Here is a 17,091-nt window from a genome sequence, read left to right on the forward strand (position 1 = left end):
TTCTGGAATGATCAAAGATGACTTTATAAAGTTTTATCTTGACTTCATTCTAAATATACAGAATAAAAAAGTGAACTGCACCAGTTTGATATCAGCCATCTCTGCTTACACCATTATGAAGTTGGCAAGGGCGGCTTTTCAACTGAGAGCATGTGCGATGTGACCGCATTTCTGAGAACTCAGATGGACTCGTATTACCATGAGGGACATGCAAGAATGTTACCCAGTCTACTATCATTTACATACATTTCAATGACCTTGAAATTATGAGCCATGACAGCCATCCTTCAAAAGAAAATTGTTACTTTTAGGCCAGGCTGCAAGTTAATCAGGAAATCTGGAGTTGTGCTAAGTATTAAATCATCAATTTTGGAATTAACTTGAATGGAAAGCATTCATGTTCAACATTAGTCTAGCATCACACGTGCCACCCCAGAAAGTACAACTCAGACTGAATTAAAGAGAGTATATACATTACCTTAACATACATACGTTTGTAAATGAAAGTTATTCTCTAATAGTGAATTACTTTCAAAAGAAAATAATTACGAACTTGTTACAGTTGGAAAATTGATGATTTTAAAAAGTGTTTCCCTGTTTTGAATAATGCCGATTTTTAACATATGGTAAGACCTGTCACTTGCATGTCTGCTAAAGCCCATTTCAATGGGTTTTACCCAGCTTATTTTGTCTTTTCCTCAGAGTACATCTTCTGCTGCACTCGTTTGGCATAGCTTTGGGCCATGGAGTTTATTATAGACAAGATGAAATAGCAAACCATGACGATCACAAGTTTTTCAAACATCCATGATAACCAGTTCTCCCCCTGCAAAAAACAAAAAACAACAGAACAAGGGGAAAAAATTCAGATTAGCAGAATACAAAAGATTTCTCCTCCTCCTAGCTGAAGGGAAAGAATCTAATCATCTCAGGATTCTGCATAATTTATCAAACTACAACAGGAACAAGCACAAACTAACAGGATCCCTGCAGGCTTCTTTGTAAAGCTAACTTTGGTCTTTTAAAGCCAGCATGAAAGGTGCTGCCACATCACTGATGGGCAACTGATCATTTCTGGTGGGCGAGTCGATAAGTGATTTATTGTCCATGATTTTGTTTCTTTTTGTTGGCGTCTCAAAGTTCAGGATTAGCAAAGCCTGATGTGATTCCTAGTCATTTGCAGAAAGTACAATACAGTCACTGGTTAACAGTCAGTTTTTACTGACCTGCCTACAGCATGTTTGATACTAATTGGAAGCTATTTCAAGTTATGTAGCTGGAAGTTAATGCGATGGACTAAAAAAATCATGCTTCTGCAGTGTTCTCCAGTCCGGTGCTTTTTTCTACTTTCTACTTTGGTCAAAGGAGGGCAGCAATGCACTGCACAGAGATTACTTCAAAGGGCAGAACATGCTTCCGCCTAGTTATTCCAGACTGATCTTCCCTTAATTACCCTTCTTTTTCTGTTAAGAACTAGGAAAGCAAATGTTTATAGAAACAAAGGGTTTAGAACTTAAAATGTAAGGTTAATAATTTCTGTATATCGATATCTTAGTTGCCCTAAAAATATCATGTCTAAAATTTAGGTGTTAATTAATCCTTTTATATCTAAAGCTGTGGGACATGTATTTAAAGATTTTTGCATGAAAAGGCCCCCACTTCTTGTATTTTCCTAATATTTTCTCTTTGACCATCAAGATGTGTTTTGGTTGGTTGGTTATTTTTTTTGAGGGGGGGAGTAGGGTTAAGTAGCTAACAAGAAAAAAGGAAATTCAAATCCTAGACGCTTTAGTAATATTTGATGGTGGGGGGAATTCTTTACCCATAATTGTACATGTAAAGTGAACTTTTCTGTCTTTAATAGCTTGCCTCTTGTACCAAAAGAAATGAATAGAAAGTCAGGACAAACCACCAGCTTTGCTTAGCTGCCTAGCTTACTCCCAGATGGATAGAATGTCTGACCCAGTTCTATGTAGTACAAATACAGTTTTTCCTCTGATCTTCTCAGCTTGTTTTTAAAATCGATTCAAAGCCTTATCTCCTTTGAGATTTGCAGGTTTTTGAAAACTAGAATCAAAACTTAATCAGATAAAATGGGTAAGGAGTCAAGGGGTAGCAAAGAAGAAGAAAGGAAAAGAGGTAGTGGGTGGAATTCTTACCTGTGGCACTCCATTGTCAGATTTGTGGTGAAGTTTAATTCGCTGAGCTTCCAAGTACTCTTGAAACGGCTTCTGAAGCGAGGGACCTATACTTGGGACAGCACTGGTGCAAATTTCATTCCAGAGAACGAGACAAAATTTGGAGAGAAAAAACAAGAAAACAATTTATTTGTTTTTTTAAACTTACCACTCTGGCTCAAAAGGAACAAAGTTCGGATTAGAGCCATCCATCAGAAGGCATCACCCCGCATGGGATAATTGGGAGACGCAAACAATACAGTGTGTGTTATCAGTTCATCTGAAGAAGAGGGACAAGTGGGTCCCCCAAACTCTCAAAGAGAAAAAAAAGGGGGTAAAAAAAAAAAGAAAAGGATTTCACAGCAGATTGATAATAAACTCAGAGGTAACACTGAGAGCTAAATGCTCCACTACTTCCTCAAAGCCAGGCAGAAGTTCAGCTAAGGCTGTGCACTGATGCACGGCTGAGAATAAAATGAATGACTTCTCAGAAGTCCCACATTTATCACCAGCAGTTCCTGTAAGAACTGGTTTGAACCGATTAATAAGGAAATGACTTGTGCTTGTGTCATCCCTCAGTTAAAAAAGAAACTGCCCGCCCTATGACTTGCCCCTATCTTCTCAAAGAAGGCGGCACCTTTCTCAAACTAAGTCCTTATTAGGACAATCTGTGCGTCATCCTTATCCAAAAAGAATGCATTAGCAAATTCTAAAGGCACCTCCCACTAGTCAGTGATTAACAAAGGAACAAAGAAGGAACTATGAACCTTGTTCTGATTCACTCCATGTTTTATGGCAGATGACTTGCATAGAAACTACAGTATGTTACTAAACACCTTGTTCTCAGATGACTGTAATAAGGATCACTGATAAGTTTATGTACTCAGGGCCTTCTCCCATCTATAAAGAGCTGGAAATACTAAGCTGGACAGGCTTAGCAAAGTAGCTACCAAATTTCATTCTGCAGATGCCAGAGCATTTTTAAAATTGTAACTTGAGGCTACTCAAAATGAATCAGTATCATTTTTTGTATCCACTATCTAACCATTGCAGACCATACCAGTCAACAGTAATATAAGTCAGGAGCTGTATCTTCTCTCCCATAGGGACCTACTTGCTCCTAAATACATGGTTCTGGGTGCTTTAGAATTACCCATGAGAGATACCTTAAGCTTTTGTGTACATTATGGCAACTTCCCATCAGTGGTGACAAAGTTCCTACGGCTGGACCCTTCTTCTCTACACTAGGGATCTCAGTGAAAACCAGTGGGATTTTTTTTAATAAAATGTCCCCAATGCAGACATGCCCCATCTGATTTTCAAAATCATTTAGTGTGCTTTAAAAAGGGGGAAAAGAGCACTTCCCAGATTAAATGGCATTTATTTAGTACACTGCATTACAATTCACTCCTTTTCACTAGACAGATTACATTTTCCTGGGTAAATAAAACAAGTTAAAAAGGAGGACAATGGCTTTCTAACATTTAGAATTTTAGTAAATCCACAGAATCCGAGAAGTACAAATAGCTCACTATCAGCCTTTCTAATTAGATTTGCTCCACTAGCCTGGGGCAAGCAATTTTACTGAATGCCAAGTTTAAAAAAAATCTTCAGTGATTCCTCATCAACATGGATAAACTGGTGAATACATTTTGTGGCTGGGCTGGTAAATTTTCCTAAAAATTTTGCAAGGCGACTGTAAATATATATCCATGTATTTTATGTAAGGGTATAGCAGCTTTTACAAGCTATTTCCAGTTCTTGAGAAAACTCCAGTAAGGGCCCAGCTGCTAGTTTGCGGCAGAAGTTCTCCCGAATGACTCGTTGGTCAGTACGAGTCACTGTTTTAAAACCATCTCAGGGGTACTTTTTTTTTTTTTTTTTTTTTTAAATAAATGACACATACGCCAAAAGGAAAAAGCTACTGAAAGGTAATATTTCACTTTTAAAACTTTACATGAATTTTAAAATAGAAATGTTTAAATGATGAGAGTTGAACTAAGTAGTTGTCCAAGCCCTTTGTTTAAAAAAAAACCCTCATCTACTCAGTCTCCAAATTATAATGACTATCACAGCAGTGAAATGAAAATTAGGAGGTTCACAGGGCTCAGATTATGGCATTGCCTCCTGATACATCAAGAGTATGTTTTAAAACAATTCTTTCATTTAAAGCATTCTGCACAACTTTTTATAATGGTGAATGATGATTGAAGTTCGCTTTATGACGGAACTTCATTAAGATATTTTATGGACCTTTGGGCCATGCATACAAGGACCATGGGAACCCTAAACTAGATCCTGCATAATTGAACAATTAACAATATTTTATGGCATATTTATACTTATACACACAGTTGCCAAATAAATGTGTGTTGTATACATTTTTGCTAGAGTGAAATGTAGAAAGTAGCAAGCGTATACATTTATATTCGCAATACTAGAAATTTTTCTTACCCTTTAGTGGTTAAAACCTCTAGTTTTGATTATTTCTGTAATCGTCCAGTAAAACCCAGCCATTTAAGCAGTACTAATTCTCTGACCATTTCCTCACACCCTATTCTGAAGAGACATTTTACTGAATGTCCAGAACCCAATTTCAGTTGCAGGGTATATACATTTTGAAAGTTAGCAATTGATCAAATGCATTTTAATTACAAACCACAGCTCTCCCATTCCTAATGGTTCTTTAGGAAAGTATGTCAACCCACTAACTCAACAGCCATAGACTAGATTTCAGCATCAGTTTCAAGAATTCTGCCCATTTGCTGGATGCAGTTGTGACTGCAGAAGCGACAGCATTTTGCATCACAGTTCTGCGCCACTCAGCAGTGGGTTTAAGATGTAGCTTCGGAAGAGAATTGTGGTTCCAGCTTTCTAAATGCAAACCGCATACATTATTGCACAACTGGCTGAATAAAGGAAGGTGGTGGAAGATATCCCCTCCAACAGTAAAATGGCTTCAAGCTACCCCCATCTACCATTCTGTTCAGATTCTCTCAGCTTCCATAGTTAACAGAGGAAAGCCTGTGGTCTTTTAAAAGAAATAAGAGTAATAATAATAATAAAAGTCAATGGGATAAGAAATCAAGGACCTAAATGTACAATAGAACTTTGTTCATCAATACACTTTATAATCTGCACACAAACAAAAAACTCCCTACCTTTCAAAGATTTAGCAACACGGGTAGTGAACTGATGTATGGCCTTAATTTTTGTTTAAATAGAAAGATCATTCACTAAGACATTATGAAACATCAAAAGCAGTGATAATTGTCATAAGTAGTGAGCAAAGAACATTCCATGAAGTATTCTCCTTTACTATATTTATTCACAAATTTGCAGAATTCATTAATTTGCATTGCATCCCTGACATTGATGCAAGTCAGTGAGGTTGGCTTTATTTTTATATTAAGCGTTAGAAAATATTTTTAGATTTTATCTTGCTTGCAAAAATAATCTCTCTCAATTTGGATTCAGAATGAGAGATTTCAGAATAAAATATGGCCTATTTGCATAACCTGAAATTGTACTTTTTATTTTACTTTGTAGCAATCCTATACTAAATCTGAATGTTTCTTGAGGAACTGTGAATCACTTCTGTTTAACTGGAAGCTACAATTAGCTTAAAAATATTTCTTATTTTCATTTACCTGTGTTAAATATCATGTTGTCGGATATTCATCTGAAAAACTGATTTGCAAATTTTTCAACGGAACAAAACTTTACAAATCTTGGAAGCTTCATGATACACTTTGGGTGATCCTGCATTAAAGAGCTTAGCCTTTTTTAGAAAAATATTACTGATTGAAGAGAATTTGTCAGTATCAGCTGAATGGAGTTAAAAATTTCTCTTAAAGAATTGTGAAAAATTGGTTATTTTAATTGAACAGTTTGGAACACACATTTCTGTTCTAGTTACCAATACACTTGGAATTCACTGATAACTTATTTGCATATTATAGTAATCAAAACCGATATGTCAAAGGCACTACACACTGCAACTTTCTCTCTCTGTCGCTATATATATATATATATATATATATTTTTTTTTGCTTAAAACAAAAATCACTGTCTCTACAAAACTCCAGATACCAAATGTATGATGGTGATAATGAAATGGTGCTTATGATTTCAGCAGAAATCGTAGCCTGAATCTCTTTGGGTTAGAAGTAGGGTGACCAAATAGCAACTGTGAAAAAACGGGACAGGGTGTGGGGGGTAACAGGAGCCTATATAAGAAAAAAATCCCCCAAAAATGGGACTGTCCCTATAAAAACGGGACATATGGTCACCCTAGTTAGAAGTAGATTTTTCTCACCAAAAATCAACTGCTTGGAAGAGATGCACCAAAAAAATTAATGATTTATCAAGGATCTGTGATGGATTCTTCATCACTGAGAATTTTTAAATCAAGACAATGTTCTTCTAAAAAGATATACTGTAGTTCAAACAGGAATTATTTTGGGTAAATTCTGTGGCCTCAGTTCTGCAGAAGGCCAGACTAGATGGCAACCATGCTCCCTCTTTTAGAATCTGTGAATACCATTTGAAAAGTGTTAACAGTACTTTTTCACTGGTATTTAAGAACACACACAATATAAAATCCTGCCACACCCAAAGTTGCAACATAATAAAAAACTTTCAGCAATATTACAATTCAGTTTTTTTATGATAAGCTTCATTATTAATTGTATACTTTAATTTTACTAGCTTTTACTCATTATACCTCTTGCACTATAGGTACCCTGTACTGTTTTATGATTGTATTTACTGAAATGTCATTAAAATTTTCTTTAAAAATAGTTTTTGAACATCAAAAATAACTATTTAATTTTGTCAACGTTTGAGGTAACTGGGTAATCCTTTTCTGTACTTCTATTGTGCTAACATTGTACTAGTGCTTTACAGAAAAGGCCAGAGAGTTTAGAATCTATGGGCTTAATTCTACTAACACTTAGGCACATGTGTAAATTAACTCAAATTTATAAATTTCTGCAGAATAGGAGCCTCAATGTAAATAGGTACACTGGGTAGCACTGAAGGTGCAATTTTAGTACACCACACCTGTTACATTAGAACATAAGAACGGCCGTACCGGGTCAGACCAAAGGTCCATCTAGCCCAGTATCCTGTCTACCGACAGTGGCCAATGCCAGGTGCCCCAGAGGGAGTGGACCAACAGGCAATGATCAAGTGATCTCTCTCCTGCCATCCATCTCCATCCTCTGACAATCAGAGGCTAGGGATACCATTCCTTACCCATCCTGGCTAATAGCCATTAATGGACTTAACCACCATGAATTTATCCAGTTCTCTTTTAAACGCTGTTATAGTCCTAGCCTTCACAACCTCCTCAGGTAAGGACTTCCACAAGTTGACTGTGTGCTGCGTGAAGAAGAACTTCCTTGTATTTGTTTTAAACCTGCTGCCTATTAATTTCATTTGGTGACCCCTAGTTCTTGTATTATGGGAATAAGTAAATAACTTTTCCTTATCCACTTTCTCCACATCACTCATGATTTTATATACCTCTATCATATCCCCCCTTAGTCTCCTCTTTGCCAAGCTGAAGAGTCCTAGCCGCTTTAATCTTTCCTCATATGGGACCCGTTCCAAACCCTTAATCATTTTAGTTGCCCTTTTCTAGTGCCAGTATATCTTTTTTTAGATGAGGAGACCACATCTGTACGCAGTATTCGAGATGTGGGCGTACCATCGATTTATATAAGGGCAATAATATATTCTCAGTCTTATTCTCTATCCCCTTTTTAATGATCCCTAACATCCTGTTTGCTTTTTTGACCGCCTCTGCACACTGCGCGGACATCTTCAGAGATGTATGTAGCACTGGAAGCATTAATGAAAGATAACCAATTTTCGACAGAACTCAAAAGCAAATCACTTAAGAAGAAATTGCTTAACTTTGTGCATGTGCTTACGTGCTTTGCTGAATCAGGACATTAGCAACTTACATTAATTTCATACCCCATTAGAGAAATGTACTGAACAACAGGAATTAAATTCTGGGCTGTGCTCAGTAAGAAATGACAAGCGCTCAAAGTCTGAATATACGCATGTCAGTTTTATCATGGAAATAGTCTGAAGGGGAAAAATAGTTTAAACCAGAATGCTAAATACACTATACAAACTATCAGCCAGGCTGCCAGACTTAAACAGATCAAAACCTCTATTAAAAGTGATGTAAGCCCGAGTCAGAAGTCACATTTTGTGAATGTTCTCTTTAAAAATTCACCTTTTCCATTAAGCTGGAAAGACTCGCTGCTAATATAAGGACTGGGCTTGTCCAGATTACATGGCTACTAAACACACAGGCACTGTGCTTGTTCAAGAAGAGACAGTGTTTGTAAGAATTAACTGTTCATAGGAAAAAGGACCCTACATCACATTCTGGTTAACACGTCAGAGGTCCTACGATTTTGGCCAGAAGTAGCACACCTATAGTAAAGTACTGTTTTAAATAAATCTAGAGCCCGAGTCAAGTAAATACCTGCCCAGCTTAATCACAATGGATTGCCCATGTGAGACTCTCCTTCAAATCAATTTTCTACAGGGTTTCCGAGAGAGAGAGAGAGAGAGAGAGAATGAATGAATGAATGTCTGTGTGCAAGTTTGTGAACACACCTCTTACTAACCTGGCCCTTTGGCTCTATTCAACCATATGTTGCCTTTGTGGGTGATAAACTGTAGAGACCAGATTAACACCTGTAGAGCCCAATTCTGAGTCGGGAAGCATATGTTCACCATAGCTGTGGGAAGAGTTTTTGAACTGGTCACTCTGTCCCTACCCTTGGGCTACCTGAAACACCAAACAGATAGAAGATCATGTCATGATCACATCAGGGGGCTTTTTTTAAATGGATTTTTTTCTCCTTTTGTCACCAAAAATCCTTCTGCTTTTTGTCAACATGAGCCATGAACATATTCTGATTTCACTAATAAAGTAAACTTAGCCTACGACCAGATTGCTTCTCTGCCCCTACAAAAAAGAAATGTTCAGTGGTGACAAAAACAACAAGGAGTCTGGTGGCACCTTAAAGACTAACAGATTTATTTGGGCATAAGCTTTCGTGAGTAAAAACCTCACTTCTTCGGATGCAGCTTATGCCCAAATAAATCTGTTAGTCTTTAAGGTGCCACCAGACTCCTTGTTGTTTTTGTAGATACAGACTAACACGGCTACCTCCTGATACTTGACACCAGTGGTGACAGAGAGTCAAAAGTTTAATGTAATGAAGGGAATTCACTGCTCTGGGCTCTCCTCCATTATCTGTGGCTCTGAGGAAGACTGGTTCTGCTTGTTGATCAAACTTGCAATGGCAGACAGAGCAATGGCCTTCAACTTCCACACAATTGTGGAAAGCTAAAGAAAAGTTTTACTGTATATCACGTACAACTCCTAATATACCCAGCTTTGAGTTGCTCTGTTCAGATTTTCACATTTCTTTCTAGGTTTTCCCCAAAGGACACAGAAGATACCTAGGAAGCCATATGTTTTACTCTTTACATTGCTGCACAAGAGGAATGAGGCATTCACTAAAATAGCCACAATTAGACATTTTGTGTTGTGTCTTCCTTAAAAGAGCTCAAGATGTTATGGTTTTGTATGGTCTAAATTTTCTCAACAAGAGTTTTATGCCTCGGTTATAACCCCCCCAACAAACAGGTTCGAAAGGATATATTTTGAGTGCCACTGGACTAGTAAGTAAAGCTGACTGATTTGCATGCTTCCCTCACCATCCAAAAAGTACACCACCTTCTGGCAAGTTATCTGAACCTTCAAATGGTTAATTTTTTTTTCCAGACAGTGATCTAAACAGGCTTAACGGTTAGTATTTTAATGAGCTGTCATTTCCTGTGCTGATAAAGATTCTCACAGTATTTAAACCATCCATTTCCCTGAGGCTCAACCAATACCAGGACACAATTCGTGGTGAGTCAGAATGGACCTCAGACTCCTTGCCTGACTCAACCATGATAGATTACACTGCAACAAATCTGGACTCACTCCCAAGGTGCCTCTGGCTTAAAGAGACCTGACTTCTAAAACTGAGGGCAGAGCCACTGGCTTTAATTTATATCAGTGCCGCCTTGGGTTTTAAAACGTTTGGGGAAATAAAGATAAGTCATCTGTATTATTTTAAAATTGGAGAATGAAACTGGTGATATTTAATTAAATAAATCTGGTTTATGGTCAAGGGGAGCAGAGCTGGGGTTAAGGAGCTGTTTCACGTTTTCATTTTGATTTAATCTGAAACATTATTAGGAATAATCTTCAAATAAAATACTTGTGTGACCATGAAATTAAAGTTGCCTTAAATGTGATCTAATTTATCTGGGACGGCCTCAAATACACAAGTGACCTAAATGTTATGAACAACATCTCACCTTGAGAGATTTTTATTTTTGGTATGTTAAACACTAACTAACTTTAACAGAGCTGTCATTGCAGTTTCTATTAGATTTCAAATCTGTTGGATATTGTTATTTGTAAAGAAATATTTCTTCTATGTGAGGGCAAGAAAAATCAGAGTTGTACCTTTAAAAAGCAAAACTACAGCTTTCAAACATTCACTTGCTAGTTCAGATTTAAATCCTACAAGCCCTATTCAAATAAACTCTTAATTCTATTATGATCCATCTAAAGGTTTTAACATCAAAACATCTCAAATTTCATTAACATCTGTGTCCCTTTCAAGCTATTAAAACCTTTTTTGTGCCAGTTTCCCCATTGTGTACACAACTGTATTATAAAGGCACAATCCCACAGGTTTCTGATATACTTGTGGGAGGAAAACCATTGATTTACTGCACCAAGAAATGTCAGGTGTAATGTTGTAAGCTTCCAAAAGCATTTCTACCTCAGGAGACTTTAAATAAAGTCATTGCTAAATTCTCAGCCATTTTGGATTATTTTCAACGGAATTTTAATAAATAGCAAGTCTTAGTCTAAAATGCAAATTAGAAGCAATTATTTAATATATACTTTAATTCTGGTGCCAATTCAGCAGGACTTCTTGCACTATATTAGTGCTGAGTTATTTATGTAAAACAAAGGTCCATATAAAGACAGGACATGTGATTTGTAAATTAGATCTTGCTCCTCAGACCACATTCCGTTAAAATCAAAATGATGTGGATTCTGCCAGTTTGATGCTCACTGTTCCAAATTATATTGTTGGGGTCCCCAAGCTGCTAAAGAACTTCGCTTTGCACACTGAGGAGGATAAATCACAAAGCTAAACTATTCTGCATGAAAAGATAGAGAAGGCTACACTATAAATTAACTATCATTGTCCCCATTGCTAATCTAAAAAAAAAAAAAAAAAAAAAAAATTTTTTTTTTTTTTTTTGGGAAAACTTAAAAGGAAAAAATTAAAACCTTTTGGGTGGCTGACGTTTTCTGACACATTTTTGGAGGAAAATGTGTGTCAAGAGGAAAGCACAATGCCCTTTACAGATAAAGTCACAAGAGTCAATTACGACTACTTTGCTGCTGAGTCAATGGGTTGCGTTGTGAATTGTAACGTAACAAGGAGCGGCACACCATTAGTTCATAAAGTCAGTGATTCAAGTATGAATAGAGGCTGGTTTCATGTAAGCTGTTTAATTACTAGTGCAAACTAGTCAAATTCCAACTGGCCTGTGTGGCTTTAAAGCATCGAAAATTGGCCCAGGTGAAATCCTAGATTGAGAAATTGCTCAGAAGAAATATTTGATACTTCGGGTTAGATTTTCAGACCTATGTCTTCTGACTCAGACTTTGCTGTTGCATTAATGGGAGTTACAAATCTAATCTGCAGGGCATGGCATTGACAATTTAGCCCTTAAACTCCATAGGAGTGCTACAGTCTACATTTTTGCATAAATATCACTGACTGAACAGACCTCACTTTGTGTCTGTCTTTTGCAACTAATTAACAATTACTTTCTTCAGGCACTATTTTTAGAGGGGAGATGTGACTGTCAAATGGAGCAGGTGTACGTATTTCCCCAGCTCAAACATTGTCCATATCTTATCCTGAACATCATAGGAACATATATTGTACATTCCTGTGAAAAGAAGAGAGGCCACGTCTCTCGTACTGTTTAGGCAGCAGGACTATGATGACAACATTTGCTGCCTGAGCTTGGAAAGAGCTTCCTACTGGCAAGGTCCAATGAGGATCATTTGCATGGGGTTCCTGAAGGATGCTGAAGTGTTTTTACAACAGGTTTTACGATCTATATATGTAATAAAAACTTCACTTATTATGAAAGTGCAGCTACTTCTGGGGTGAAACTTGGCAGCCATTTAACATTACACAGCACTATGCTAGAGCTCAGAACTCCCAGCAGGAACCTAGAACACATATAAAGTTTTTTCTTCTGTCCTCTTTTTTGATCACTAAGCAAGAGCAACTCCTTAACAGCAGGATAAAACCAAAGAGTGGACTTTTCTTTCTGATAAATCATTCAGCAATGTTACAGCTTGCCAAAGTTCTTTGTATGGTTGATTTTGAGCTTTAGTAGCTTTCTGGGAATTCCTAGTGCCCATTTGAAATCACCACTTCAAAGTCAAATGCGATCATGTTTAAAAGCAATATGCTCAGTGACTTCATAAACATTCCTGCAGCTGTAGGTAAAACAATTACATCGAAAGATAAAAAAAGAAAACCCACAAGCTAGCTACTAATTAAACAATTTTAAAATTGGTTAATTGTGGCCTAAAACTAGTACAAAAAGTATGTAACATGGCTGCTTAGTAAGCTAACCTCCTCTAAGTCAGAGAATACAAAAGTAATAGTTAATACATCATCTTGCCCCCTTGACTGCATCCTCCATTCCTCACTTTGCATCTGTAAGACACCCAGCAAAAACATGTCCTCTCTAAACATCAACATTGCAACCTCCAAATTATTTGCCGAAAGCTTTGGTAGTTGAGTGATCTGAGGCTCCCCCAGCCAATCTTTCAACGGCCTTCTGCCTTTTCTCAGCTCAGACCTCAGTTGGAATTTCAGCAGCAATCCAGACTCCAGCATGTGCAGAATACTGGTGCCCACCTTCTTGCACATACAACCAAGTACAAGTACACTATCCCCCATCCTAAAACAACTTAACTGGCTCCCCATTCATTGAGACGGAATCTTTCTGGGGAAAGGACTGACATTTTCTTTTGTGTTTGTACAGCACCTAGCACAATGAGGTCCTAGGCCATGAGTGGTGCTTCTACAATAACACAAATAATCTAACTCCTTGATTTTCTTAAAAACTAGCCCTGGTGCTTAAAATCCTCTGTGATCTTGCTCCAACTTCTTAGGGCTCTCTCTTATTCTCTATCCTCTTCAGCTAGCACCGTCCTCCTTATCTGGGTGCTCCTCCACAGAACCTGGCTCAGTTGGTGTGATAGCCATTTTCTCTGTTGTTGCTGCCAGTTATCCTTGCCTACATGGGGACGCTGACCAGAACAGAACAGCTATTCCAGAACAGCTCTCCATGTGGATGCTCTCCTTTCCGAATAAGAGCACCTTTTTCTGATTTAAATTAATACCACTTTGGAAGTAGATTAAGCTAAACTGGAAAAAGGCATTCTTCTTCCAAAATACAAGTGTTCACATGGGGAACAGCTACTGCACTTTGAATTCACACCCTATCTTAATCCAAAATAACCCTTAAGTGTAGACTAGCCCTTAGGTCTTTGTGCCTCAGACTTCTCCATTTTATTTCAAAACTTGGTTGACAACATTTTCCCTTGCTAAACCTCTCAGTATCTTTCAGCTTTTGATTTATGTAATTGTTTTTAATTCTGAAGTGTTTGGGTAGGTTGTCTGTAAGAAAAACTTTCTACACAATAACATTGTGAAACCAAAGCACCCTGAACAGTATTAAAGGAATGGTTTTGCAAGTTCAGGATATAATGAACACATACTCTGGTAATATCAGTAAACAATTGCAATCCTAAGGAAAAGAATTGCACACAGCTCTGTTTTTCATTAAAGATTAAGACTCATCTATTTATCAAAGAGAATATGGTCTAGTGCACAAAATCGCAACAATTTCAAGGACATTAATAATTCTCTCCTTACAGTTAAACTTAATCTTCCATCTAGGCTTTGGTGATCCTGTACATCAATTTTCTTAAAAAAAAATGTTTCTGGTTAGACACTGTTTTGCAAAAGGCAACACCTCAGAACTACAAACTATCTCAAGTCAAACTAATGGAATAAATGTGATTAAAAAGGTTAATGTTACTGATCATTGACTATTCTCTTTGTACTTAATAATGATTAAGAACTTCTAATGCAAGCTGTTGCTTAAGTGCTTTATATACTACTCTAGAGAGAAATTGATGAGGTAATGCTAGCAGACTGTTTTTGAGAAAAGTCAAGGATACTGGGACATTCCAAAAAACTTACTGTCTCCCAAGAACATTTTTGAATTCTGACATCAACTGTCTAATAAAAATCTGAATCCAGCAGAAATCTTGTGAATATGTTCAAAAGTAATTTGATGAAAAACTATCTCCAAGACAGATGAAGTAAGAAAAAACTAGCTTTGGCCCAAAGATTGCATTTGAGGAAGTCTTTGGAAATATACCTTATTCAGCAGTAGTGTTGATCAAAGATAAAAAGCAAATCAGCTTCGAGTGGCTAATGTCAAAAAGACAATTAATGATTTCTAACCAGTAGCATTTTTTTAAAGGAATATTAAAAACAAAACATTCATTTTGAAGTTTGTTACAATCCAGACTCCTAATGAGAAACTCCGGAAGCAATAAAATCAGATCTGTTCCATCAGTGAAGTGCCCAAGAATGTTGCATCAGACAATCCTATTTCTTTGTATAACATTACTACTTCAAGTTTACATATTTAAATAGCAATTATTTCCAGACATTCCTATCCAGAAACTCTTCTTGAGATTAATTTTTTTTATATATCTAAAAAGTAGTTAACTATTAGACAACAAAAAAAGTCCTGGCTATCAATCATGTGACCTCAAAAGTGAGTGAAAGTCCTTAAGGAACAAGTAAAAACTCATCTTTAGAATTGATTTTTAAATCAGATTGTTAACACCTGATGTATATCAGACATCAGATGAAATACTGTATTTAAACCACTGTTTAATAAAAATGAAAACCACCTCTTCTAACGTCTGAGCGGTCTGAACAATGTATTAAAAAAAGTCTGCAACATTTGTCTTTGATCACACAAATGTTTCTTGTGAACAGTTAAGCACAATTTAGTGATGCAATACAGGATGATTTGCACTAAGTCACGTATATTGAGACAAATTAACTGCATATTTTGTTTGTATTCAAGTAGTTTTATACACTGCTTAATGCTGTGTATTGGGAGAGGCTGTGTTGGGAACATATTTGTTAGATTGCCAATAAGGGATGTTCAGATTGACTTGGGCTCTTGAAATTATACAGCATTTTTGACTGAATGGGTAAATCTCCCAAGTGATATGGTGAAACTCAGCGCTTGATTAAATATACTTTTCAATCAGTATTAAATCCCATCATGCCAATACAGTCATACATTGTATTTTAAATTATCTTTTTTTTTTTTTAAACTGGGAATTACATGTATTCTTGCTCTACTCCCCTGACATTTTAAATCAAATCTTATCTTAAATGAAGTCTGAATCATTTCCTAAGAAACACACTAGTCTGGAAAAAGACAGGTATTTTCTCAAAATAGGAACAGTTTATCCCTGAACAGCTTGCAACTTTCTCTAATGAAAAAAAAAGTTTGTAATAGAGAAGATTACAATGCTATTCCCAGGTTTTCATCCTAAGATTTTATAAGGTATTTCATATAATAAAATATATGGAATGTCTCTTCTAAGGGCCTCCACCTTTAGCTACATGTGAACACCATGTATTGCAAGTAGTGACAGTTCTAATAGGGAGTCACAATAGATCATCACAGAAAGCCACCAGATTATACTGCAGATCTTCAGCTAGCACTGTCATTAATTCATAAGAAGAACATGCTATGTACATACTACATCCATCCAAACTGTTAGGATTTCGCTTGAGGTAGTTGAAACCTTTGGGATAAGAAATGACAGCTCAAATAAGATCTAAACCAGCTTTGCTGGCCAAAGCTTGCACTTCTTGAGAGTAAAGCATTGCCTCCTCTAGCAGAAAGTTGACTTTCAGCATACTAGATTGGACTCCTTAGTATTTTTCCACTCAAACACTGAAGGTATTAGTCAGTTATAGAATTACTCACCCAATTAGGGACACCATCTGCTCCACTATATGTTTGCTGAATGTTATAATAACGAAAAGTTTCTGTAGGAAGGAAAACATCAGTTAGAGAAATGTTTAATCAAAAGGGAAGCAAGGACAATGGAGTACAACAACTTATGTTCCTTTCCAATTAAATGGCTTCTTCTGCACTTACAGATAATTTTCCCTCAACTTTTCTTTCAGCGTCATTGTTTTTCAATATCATCCTTTTCAATGAAAGAGGCAGAACAGATAAGTGCTAGTTACTTTTAAACTGTTATTCTATTTCCTCATACATTTAATTTCTTGCAATGTTTTTCCAGCCTGTGTTGCTAACCATTTCACATCCTCCCTAAACCTAAATTCCCAGAAGCTCAAGGTCACAACTCCATCAGTGTTTTCATGAATAAAAACCACTCATCTCTGTGCAGAAAGACAAATTTATGTCCCCATTATAAACATACATTTGGGTAGATAAAATTCAAAATTTCATGGAAGTGAAAGATAGTGAATCTTTTTGGTTCCAAGACCTTATCCCCTAGAAGGGCCATGTAAGGAACAAAGACCTACCAAGTTATGGACAAAATAAATGAGACCATGGGTATCCAAATTTGTCTTTGAAAATTAGACTATTTCTCCCTTTAGAGGCAGTGACCTGGTTGAGACGATTGCCCTAG

General features: G+C 36.7%; 1 protein-coding gene across 4 annotated transcripts in view; it reads right to left on the reverse strand.

The window, feature by feature from the left end:
* VMP1 (vacuole membrane protein 1) overlaps positions 1 to 17,091 on the reverse strand; it is an 84,447-nt gene continuing 67,356 nt past the window's right edge. For all 4 annotated transcript variants that reach the window (XM_026656526.1, XM_026656529.2, XM_026656528.1 and 1 more), the window contains 3 exons: positions 16,416 to 16,477; positions 2,160 to 2,262; positions 1 to 826 (listed from right to left, as the gene is read on the reverse strand). In XM_026656526.1, coding sequence (XP_026512311.1) covers positions 683 to 826; positions 2,160 to 2,262; positions 16,416 to 16,477 — 309 coding nt within the window. In that variant the 3' untranslated portion in view covers positions 1 to 682. The remainder of the gene's footprint in view (positions 827 to 2,159; positions 2,263 to 16,415; positions 16,478 to 17,091) is intronic.

This window comes from Terrapene carolina, unplaced genomic scaffold, assembly GCF_002925995.2.
Source record: "Terrapene carolina triunguis isolate 2854851 unplaced genomic scaffold, T_m_triunguis-2.0 Scaffold231, whole genome shotgun sequence".
NCBI classification, from domain to species: Eukaryota; Metazoa; Chordata; order Testudines; family Emydidae; genus Terrapene; species Terrapene triunguis.